At 42.3% G+C, this 10,381-nt stretch overlaps 2 protein-coding genes across 2 annotated transcripts; both read left to right on the top strand.

Moving 5' to 3' along the window:
• Positions 1-1,008: 1,008 nt before the first annotated feature.
• On the top strand, positions 1,009-2,961 carry LOC122040672 (pentatricopeptide repeat-containing protein At4g21065-like). The gene has a single exon (XM_042600092.1). The coding sequence runs from the start codon at positions 1,025-1,027 to the stop codon at positions 2,831-2,833; it is 1,809 nt and encodes a 602-aa protein (XP_042456026.1). The 5' UTR covers positions 1,009-1,024; the 3' UTR covers positions 2,834-2,961.
• A 3,785-nt stretch (positions 2,962-6,746) lies between these two features.
• Positions 6,747-8,464, top strand: LOC122044395 (auxin efflux carrier component 1a-like). The gene is made up of 4 exons (XM_042604885.1): positions 6,747-7,534; positions 7,632-7,717; positions 7,796-8,030; positions 8,126-8,464. The coding sequence occupies exons 1-4, from the start codon at positions 6,873-6,875 to the stop codon at positions 8,190-8,192; spliced, it is 1,050 nt and encodes a 349-aa protein (XP_042460819.1). The 5' UTR covers positions 6,747-6,872; the 3' UTR covers positions 8,193-8,464.
• Positions 8,465-10,381: the final 1,917 nt, after the last annotated feature.

Genomic DNA, 10,381 nt, shown 5'->3' with positions numbered 1-10,381 from the left:
CTTTTCGAGCTAATAGTGATTGCCCAAAGTAAACGCTCAACGAATGTAGGCCTTGGAGTAGGAGTCGTCCTAGGCTTCGAACCAAATAAATCTTGGTGTCTGTGTTTTCAATTGTTATTTAATTTTCCGCTGCATTTTACTCTTAGTTTTCTGAAACGTAAGTGAAAGTCACGAGCGATATTCACCCCCTCCCCCTTCTAGCGCTTTCGATCAAATAGTATTAATATTTCATCTTGATAGTATTAACTTATTTAGATAAAGTATGTGTTGGACAATTCATCTTGATACTATTAACAGGCTTAAAAATAAAAACAGTATTTTCCTAAATCAAGCTATAATTAGAAATAAATGACCAATTGAAAAAAACACTTTACTCTCGAATTTTTTACATTTGGAAATGATGATGTATACTTCGACATACTCATAGATATAGTGATATGGCGCAATGGGAAATAAGGTGGTAATGCATGAAGAAGGTGGCGAAGCTCAGGACAATGATGAGCTAACGCGGTGAAAAATGTGGTGAACCTGACCTCTGACCTAGTTCGTGAAGCTTTCACGAATACAATAAGCGGTGATGATATGATTTGGACTTCGTAACTTCCGGAGAAGACAGACAAATGACGACGCCCGTGGAGGTGAAGAAGCCAGGACTACACCGCCAGTGAAACGCTGAACGATGGAAACGAGCAGGCGACCAGGTTCAGGAGGGATTCGGGATTGCGTTTAGGAAAATAAGCGAAAGCGAGCAGGAGCAAACGATGTTGGGAAGGTAGGAGCAGTTAGGGTTCGGGATCGGGTCGTAACAAAAAATAGGAGTTGGCGAAATTAAAGTGGGCCGGGAGTGTATTTTCTTACTTCTGATGAGCACATGAGGTGGATGGCGACGACATGGATGACCAGCTACGTGGACAAGGATAAATCGGTATCCCATACTTGATTTGGTATTTTAAAAGTTATATACATAAATTGGGTATTTTACAAACTTATCCATACGGTTGAGTAAAAAGCTATAGGAAAAACAATGAAGCATGGCGTGCTGGTTCCTTCTCCCCCCGCTCCCAGCGGAGGCAGAGCGGCAGAGCAAGCCTGCCTCGCCCTCCTCGACGCCTCGACCTCCCTCCACCGCCTCCTCCAGACCACCGCCTTCCTCCTCAAATCCGGCCTCCAGTCCAACCCCCTCGTCCTCACCAAGTTCGTCGCCGCCGCCTCCTCCCTCCACGCCCTCCACCTCGCTCACTCCCTCCTCTTCTCCCCGCACGTCTCCACCTCCCTCTACGACACCTTCCTATTCAACACGCTCATCCGCTCCCATGCCCACTCCCACCTCCCTCTGGCTGCCGACAACTGCCGCGCGTTCTCGTACTTCTCCTCCATGCTCCACGCCGGCTTGCTCCCGAACAAGTTCACCTTTCCTTTCCTCCTCAAGGCCTGCTCCCGTCTCCATAACGCCGGGAATGTCGGGTTCCAGGTCCACGCCTCCGCCATCAAATTTGGATTTGGCGCTAATCTTTTCGTCCAGAACTCTCTCATTCACTTCTACTCTGCCGCAGCTGGTTCCCCTGATTCAGCGCTTAAACTGTTCGACAGAATGCCCCAATCAAATCCCGTCACTTGGAGCGCGATGATTGGCGGATACGTTCGCTCTGGGTCCTCCGACAAGGCCGTGGCCCTCTTTCGCGAGATGCAGAGCAGAGCCATTCCGCCCGATGAGGTCACTATCATCTTGTCGCTCGCCGCTTGCGCTGACTTGGGAGCTCTCGAGCTCGTCAGATGGCTTTGGTCATACGTCAACAGGAAAAACATCCCAAAGGTTCTATCTTTGTGCAATGCAGTCCTTGACGCGCTTGCCAAGTGCGGGGACATTGACGGTGCAATGGCTCTCTTTGAACAAATGCCTGTGAGGAGCATTGTGTCGTGGACCACTGTGATCGATGGCCTTGCGATGCACAGCCGTGGCGAAGAAGCAATTAAGTTATTCGAGTTGATGAAATGTGCCGGCATCGTCCCTGATAGTGTGGCATTCATCAGCATTCTCACTGCTTGTGCTCACGCAGGCATGGTCAATGAGGGATGCCACTATTTCAGTTCCATGACAGCCGATTTCAGTATTGAGCCACAGATCGAGCACTATGGTTGCATGGTCGATTTGTTCAGCCGAGTAGGGATGCTTGAACGAGGATTGGATTTTGTCAAAAAGATGCCGATGGAGCCAAGTCCGATGATATGGAGGATGCTCATAGGGGCTTGTCGTGTGCACGGTAGGCTAGAGCTCGGCGAGAGGATCGCAAAGGACCTCCTTGACAAAGATCCAATGCACCATTCGAATTATGTGGTTTTATCAAATTTCTATGCCCTCAAACGACAATGGGACAAGAAGTGGGAGACAAGAAGAGCCATGAGTGAGCACGGGATCAGGAAAGTGCCTGGTTGTAGTCTTGTGGAGTTGGATGGTGAGATTTATGAGTTCATTGCTGGAGATGAGTCACATTTACACTACATGGGAGTGTATGAGATGTTGGAGGAGATCAGTCTAAAGATAAAGTTGGCAGGTTATGTTCCTGTAATGGAAGAGGTATTGCTCGACATCGATGAAGAGGATAAGGAGGATGCATTGCATTGGCACAGCGAGAAGCTAGCGGTTGCGTTTGTTTTGTTGAAGACTCCTCCTCGAACACCTATTAAGATTGTGAAGAACTTGCGTGTTTGCGCCGACTGTCATGCAGCTTTCAAATGTATCTCGAACGTCTACGATCGGGAGATTGTCGTGAGGGATACGAATCGATTTCATCGTTTCAAAGGTGGTGCGTGCTCATGCAAGGATTTCTGGTGACAATAGGCTTTTGGCTAAGCATTTCTTCTAAATTTGAGAGGCTTTTCATGTTTATGGAACAAGATGGTGAAGCCAATGTGCTACTTCACTTTTGGCTGGATTTTTCATAGTTTCACACTGGTTAAAGATGGTATGGTTTATGAAGAAAAAGGAACGGAGATAGCATAGGAAGAAGCCATGAAAGCTGAGAATAACTTAATACACTCAAGTGTTTTTTTTTGAGAAAATTATGTTTTTAGTTTTGTAATTTATATTTTTTTTAATTTTAGTCCCGTTATTTTTTTTAATTTTAGTCCTATTATGAGTCAATTTATATTTTTAGTCCTGTAACTTGTAATATTTTCCAATTTCAATCCTTTTTCCTCTAAATTTGAAAAATTTTAACGGAAAATGATGAGTTGTAAATTGAATTTGGGGATTTTGATTTTTTATGACCCATGTGTTTTTTATATTCCAACCACAAACTATACATTTTTCGTTGAAAAATTTCAATTTTGGAGGAAAAAGGACTAAAATTGAAAAATATTACAAATTACAGGACTAAGAACGTAAATTAACTTATAATAGGACTAAAATTGAAAAAGATGTAAGTTACAGGACTGAAAATATAATTTTCTCATTTTTTTGTTTGATAGAGTAATCACAAGGCTCATTGATGTGTGCGGAAACGGCAAGGACCATGTGGCATGTGGCAGGTCTAGGACTTGGTCAATGTAAACCAGGTCAGCTTGACTCATGGTTAGCCCAAGTTAAGACCAAACTCGGATTAGGCCTGCAACAGACCGAAAGATGGACGCAATCATAGTCCTACCTGAGCTAAGCTTGATGGGAGATTCGGCTAAAGGGGTGAACAAGTGAGGGAAATGGTGGTGACGAGTTCTGAGGAAGGGGGCGGACATGCGGGACGTGGTGTGGAGATGTCCGAAGATGTGGGTTGACATGCGGGAAGCATGGCAAAGGTGACTGTGTGTTCGTCCTCAGTACTCTGTCAATTAGACCCAAGATTAATAAGGAGGAGGTAAATGACAGATGACTACTAGTCCTTAGAATAGTAACTGGCGCATTACCTCCACTCTCTTAAGCTAATATAAAAAGGTGTATGTACACACTAGCGCAGATACGCGTACGATATAATTTTACGAGCATATTTTCTTTTTCTTTTTTTGTTTCTCTTTGTTGGGATTTAACTTGAGTGTCGGAAGGATTTCATCAAAATCAATCTCGGCCTTCTTTCTAATTTTTTTCAGTGTTCTCAATTTTTTTAGCGAGTTCGCTGTCACTAGAGACTTTAGTCGAAGTCGGACATGGTTTCACTAGCTGTCCTTGAAGCCCTTTAGTGGCTCGAATTGCCAAGAGTCGACCTAATAGAAATCAACTAAATAGGAGTTGGACTGAATCTATTCGTTGCTCGACCCTACATAAATTGATTGGATAGGAGCCAATACGATAAGAGTCGACCCGACTGATTTGACCTACTGGATGCGCTCTGCTTCAACATCTCAAGGAATCAAGTCATCCCCTAATCTCAACTGGATCACTCACTAAAAGTAAACAACCTTGAATTAAAGGGGATGGTTCTTTTAGTCCGCAAAGGCTAGACCAATTCATGATCCAATTTTTGCATTGGTGGAGGCAATGACTCCCCACCTATTAACAGGTGGGGGTCATTGCCTCCCATCAATTCCCTTGTCCCGATCTAAGAGCGGATCAGGATAAGGGAATCAGAAGATCCGGTCCCAAATTAGAAATCCATAATAGTAGAAAACACTGTAGTTATGAAGATCATTAATAGGCGCCGGTGATATTTGAAAATGGAGAATTAATATTGTAAAAAAAGCAAGATATTCATGCAAAACACGATGAGTATTATACACGACCCCTTCCTTTTAGTCTTCTTCATGGAACAAGTAGTTTCTTGATTGTCCGACTTTCATGTTGTTTTGTACGAACGAAATAAATGGTGCATCGAGGTCATACCTCCAATATCTCCTTCCACGCATGCCTATTGCTCCGCCTCACCATTGCACCTCCAAGAGATCCTAGCAAAATCCAACTATGCAACCAAGGCCGGCTCAAGTTTTGAGACTTTAAGCGAAAAATTTATTTTAGACTTTTGACATTATTTTTTTTAAAAAAATTCTCATCTTTAATTTTTTTAAAAATAAATTAAATATTAATTTTTTAAAAAAATTATATAATTTAATTTTCTAACTTTTAAGATGTAAAATTATTAATTAAATCTTTATATTCAAATTTTGATAATCTAATTCAGATAAATATAAATTTTAAATAGAATATTATTATTAGATATAATAATATACTTTAAGTAGATAATAAGTTTATAATTCATTTAGCTAGAAATAAAATATATTTAAATGAAATATGGAGAGAGCAACCCTTATAAGAAGGAACAAAATTGAGAAAATAACAACAATAAAATAGGATAATAATATAAAAAAATCATGCTCCATGCTCAATTCATCAGTGAAGCACAAAAAATAAATAAAAAAAATAATGTACAAAATGATTAAATTGGATATAATTTTTTAAAAAATAAAGATCATAATGAGAAGTCAATGGAAACTTTCTTAGGCACAAAATAAAAGAAAAAATAAACCATATTTTTCATTACTTGAACCAGAATAATTGTAAATAATAGAATGGAGATAAATAAAAAATCGAATAATTTATGACTGTAAATATATTTAAATAAAAGTTAAATTTAATATCTATCGAGGAAACGAAATAGTAGATGTATCTAACTTGTTATTGCTAAAAAATAATAAAATCTTTCATTTTGATCCGACACAATATGGATGACTGCATGAACATTTGAATTTAATCAAGCAACGAGCATTGTAGCACTGATCGCATCAGCGTGTTAGTGTTAGGTGTGATTTCTCTTCTCCAATCTCAATGAGCAAGAGAAGCACAGAGAGAAGGAGTTGGAAAAAGGGAAGAGGGAAAACTTAGAAAACTAACATTTTTATTTTACATTATATGGATAAGATAAAAAATTTCTAATTCATGTTCTTATTGATCAAGGAGAAAACATCACCAACTAGAAATGTAACCAGAGTAGATTATGATAGAGAGATATTAAAGAGGAATAGATTAAATTTTATAAATTAACATTCATAATTAAAAAAAAATTAATTTGTTAAAAAAAGTCCTTTATGACTCTATCCATTAGAACTCTAACGAGATCTTTACGAAATCCAAAGCTTTGATAGATTGAGATCATATAAATATCTAATCACATGGACCCTTTCTTTTCCATTCTCTTAAAAAATTTATATAAAAATATATTTAATATATTAAAAATAACTATCCCAATTTTTAGAAATTTTTAGAGAATGAGATTATATAATTTTTTACCATGTAGTTCATATTTTTTTTCTATTATCTTTAAAAAAAACATATAAAAAATATATTTAATACATTAAATTTTTAATAGGTCCTAATAAAAATTACCTGGCCATTGACGGCTTATGCCAAAAGTCGGTCATGTCAGTTACCATGCAAGGCAGACCAAAACCTCGGGCGACCTTATAAAGTCTATTTCTTCACACAGTCATTGCCATTCACACACATAGTTGGTCTGCGTTGTCGATCACAAAGCAGAACTTTGAATGTATTTTTTTGATTCAAAAGGATTCTCATGCAATTAACAAAGTGAGCATTAACTCTGCTTTCTTAGCTTGTTATGTTTCCCAGTGCGTTCTTGAGCCCGTTCAAGCTATATTTTTTTAAACAAAAAAAAATACTAACAATTAAGTGTCATTAAATAGAGATTTAATCATGTTAATGCGAAGCACGCGCAGAAATGCGTTGGCGCCGCCGTTGGATTCCCCCAGCTGGTCTTCCTCCTGCCAAAGCAGCCGCCTCAAATAGCCCTGCCGAGGCGTGAACCTTCCAACCCTAATCCTCTGGCTCCCACGGTGCCTCCGTCCATAATGCGTATATATAAATAGCCGATGGAAGCTCCCGTTGCGTCGACGTACGAGAAAGAAGCTAAGAAGAAGAAGAAGAGAGAGCCATGATCTCTTGGTCCAATCTTTACCGCGTGGCGGAGGCCATGGCGCCCCTGTACGCCGCCATGGCGCTCGGCTACGCCTCCGTCAAGGCCAAGGCCTTCACGGCGGAGCAGTGCGCCGGGATCAACCACTTCGTCGCCGTCTTCGCCTGCCCGCTCCTCATCTTCCGCATGCTCGCCTCCAACGACCCCTACGCCATGAACCTCCGCTTCCTCGCCGCCGACACCCTCCAGAAACTGCTCGCGCTGGCCGGCATCGCGGCCTGGGCCCGCCTCGCCCGGAGAGGGAACTCCCTCCCGTGGGCCGTCACCCTTTTCTCCCTCCTCACCCTCCCCAACACCGTCATCATGGGCGTGCCCGTGCTCAGGGGCATGTACGGCGCCATGTCGGAGACCTTGATGGTGCAGATCGTCGTCCTCCAGTTCGCCCTCTGGTACATCGTCGTCGTGTTCTTGTTGGAGTACAACAAGGCGACGAACGCCGCCGCGGCGGACGTCGAAGCACAGAACAGCGCTGCTGCTAATGCCGATGCTTCGTCATCGGAAACGGCGAGGGAGCCGCCGCCGGCGTCGCGGATTCTAGCGACGGCGGTGAAGAAGATTCTCAAGCTTCCCAACACGTACGGCAGTGTCCTAGGCTTCATCTGGTCCCTCATCGCCTTCAGGTTCCCTAATTTCATCCGTAAAATAGAATAATTCAAATACTAATTTGATTTGATTCGATGATTTAATTCAAATAATTTTAATAATTTTTCTGTGCAGATTCGACATCAGATTGCCGGCGATCATCGACAACTCGTTGTCGATCCTCTCTGTGTCAGCCGTCGGCTTAGCCATGTTCAGCGTCGGTCAGTCAAACAAACCTCTGCAAATTTAAAAATAAAGAAATTAAGAAAAAAAAATAAAATTAAACCCCTCGAGTGCAGGGACTTTCATGGCTCGACGGAAAAGATTCATTTCGTGCGGATACAAGCTCGCGCTCGGTGCCATGGTCGCGAGGTTCGTGTTGGGCCCCGCCGCGATGGTGGCGGCGTCTCTCGCCGTCGGGCTTCGCGGTGTGCTGCTGCGGGTGGGCATCGTACAGGCAGCTCTTCCTCTTGCGGTGCTTTCGTTCGTTTACGCAGAAGAATACAACGTTCATCCAGACATCATGAGCACAGGGTTGGCTTTTATATTATGAATCCATTATATTGCACCTCGATCGATCGCAATTCATGTAAATAATTTTATATATATATATATTTTTTAATTTGCAGGGTGATTGTGGGCATCTTCCTTTCGGTTCCGATCACGCTGCTCTACTACGTTGTGTTAGACCTGTGAATTATAAGGGGAAAGTGAGCGTGGAAAAGCTCCCATACAGCGAATTACGCAAACAGGCATGCATTCATTGTCTGTGGCAGGGAAGACAGCAATGCACGGAGAGGAAGACCTTCCAGAATAAGTTGGAGTAGATGAAGGAGGCTGATCTGTTTGCCATCGGTAGAAAATTTTAGATTTATTAACTTTTAATTGGAGTGTGATTGAGTGACATTTATATAAATTAACATTTTGATTTATAAAGTTTTGCGGGTATATATGTGCCTGGTTCTCATTTGCGGTAACTTCTTAATGCAAATAATAAAATCAAAAATATAATTATTTTGGTTGAGTTAAATAAAATTGTTTTTTTTATCAACCGGTATTTAGACCCGACAAATCTGGAGGTAGAAATTCATTCAACTCTAAGGTCGAAATCCATTGTAAAATCGGCCCTTACCCTACTTGAGTTATATTATGTTGATGTGACGATAAAGGCGGTCATCAAGTGTGGGTTAAACGTGGAGACAATAACTAATGTAAAAGTCAAAGTTAAAGTCAAGATGATTAATTGTGATTAACGATTTTACTAAAGATGGTCGAGTGAAAATCGACGTCAACTGTCGATCAGGTATGAAGTATCCGATCGGGTCAGATAGCTTGTTTGAACAGAACGTCCGGACAGCCAAGAGCACTACGGCAAGAATATTATATGCCCATTACAAATCGGAGGAACATTAAGGTGACCGGAGCACTTGTCTGATCAGGCGGAAACAATCTACTGAACCAAGTCACTGCGGGGAAAAGCAGTAGAGGTCGACCGAGTGGAGGAGTCCCGGCCAAGCGGATACCCCGTTCGGCCGAATAGTAGGACCATTCCCGTATCTCTTAATATCCATTTGGGAGGTAATGCCGCTGATAACAGGACATAATCAACAAGTGAATCATACGAGGGAAGCTTCTAGTGTCTCATCAGGGATTTGCATGTCTTGTTAAGGTATAGTGTCAGAGATATTTTTTTGACATGTTCTTTCATAGGATAGTTGGAAAAGCTTGACCGCGCCTTCGAGAGTGTGCACGTCGTCCACTGGGTACTATATAAAGCGGGGTCCATGTACTGACAGAGGTATGTGCTATTCATTGTTCACGCCTGTTCTTTTGCTCCTTTCACTGTTGTTCCGCCTTCTTCTACGCTTCCGGTGACTGACTTGAGTGTTGGAGAGTCAATGCGGGGACCCCTTCCTTGGCTCGGCATTGACGTTTCTTGTGTTGCAGATCAGAGTAGAGTCTTCGCGAGTAGCCTTCTTCACGATTTTCGAATAGAATTATATTGGCACCATCTGTAGGAATGTAGCTTGTTTCCAAAACATAAAGATGAAGGATGTTGGACGACTCACGACGGTAACACAGACACAGGAGGAGTTGGATATACTAATACAAGCTTGGACAACCAAAATGTTGGAGCAGCAATAGCATGGAAATGGCTGAGCGACACGTAAATGAACCCGTGGCATCAGCGGCAGGACAACAAACCAGATGTAGAGATCGAGCAGAAAATATAGTCGTTCAAGGGCAGAATAAGAAGTCGACTGACACATATAGGGATGCGCTGATCCCCTTTTATCAGGTGTTGTTTATACTCCTTTAGAGGAACAAGGCCAAGCAAACAGGGAGCAAGGATCCTCTTCGGACCACGTGCTTGTCTAGGACGCACGGAAAGGAAAAGCACCAAGCACCAATGATTTGTCTGAACGGATCAACCGACAATTTTCTCAGGGGATTCAGGACGACCCGCTACTCCGACATTACACTCCATTGACGATCAGGGAGTACAATGGAACGACCGATCCGGATGATCACTTGACCAAGTTCGATAACACAACCACACTCCATCAGTACACCGATGGAGTGAAGTGTCGGGTCTTCCTTACCACGCTCTTTGGATTGGTACAACGGTGATTTAAGCACTTGCTGATCGGATCAATCCGTAGTTTCAGAGACTTCCGGACGGTATTTCTACATCATTTTGCCAGTAGTCATCGCTACCAGAAGACGAATGTTAACTTGTTCACTCTGAAGTAAGGGCCCAGGGAGGCATTAAGAGCATATATCAAGAGGTTCAACCAGGTGGCCATGGATATACTATCGATCTCTCCGGATTTATTATTAAGTGTCTTCTCTTAGGGAATTTTAGAGGGCGAGTTCTTTCGCTC

The sequence above is a fragment of the Zingiber officinale genome, chromosome 2A, assembly GCF_018446385.1.
Source record: "Zingiber officinale cultivar Zhangliang chromosome 2A, Zo_v1.1, whole genome shotgun sequence".
Taxonomy (NCBI): Eukaryota; Viridiplantae; Streptophyta; class Magnoliopsida; order Zingiberales; family Zingiberaceae; genus Zingiber; species Zingiber officinale.
The sequence above is the reverse complement of the archived record's forward strand: the minus strand, read 5'-3'. Positions and strand labels throughout refer to the sequence as shown.

Bases quoted from the DNA above. Each gene is read 5' to 3' on its own strand.
- LOC122040672 (XM_042600092.1), top strand. From the start codon at position 1,025: ATGAAGCATGGCGTGCTGGTTCCTTCTCCCCCCGCTCCCAGCGGAGGC.
- LOC122044395 (XM_042604885.1), top strand. From the start codon at position 6,873: ATGATCTCTTGGTCCAATCTTTACCGCGTGGCGGAGGCCATGGCGCCC. The intron at 7,535-7,631 runs GTTCCCTAATTT...TTTTCTGTGCAG, and splicing joins TGGTCCCTCATCGCCTTCAG to ATTCGACATCAGATTGCCGG. The intron at 8,031-8,125 runs GTTGGCTTTTAT...TTTAATTTGCAG, and splicing joins CCAGACATCATGAGCACAGG to GGTGATTGTGGGCATCTTCC.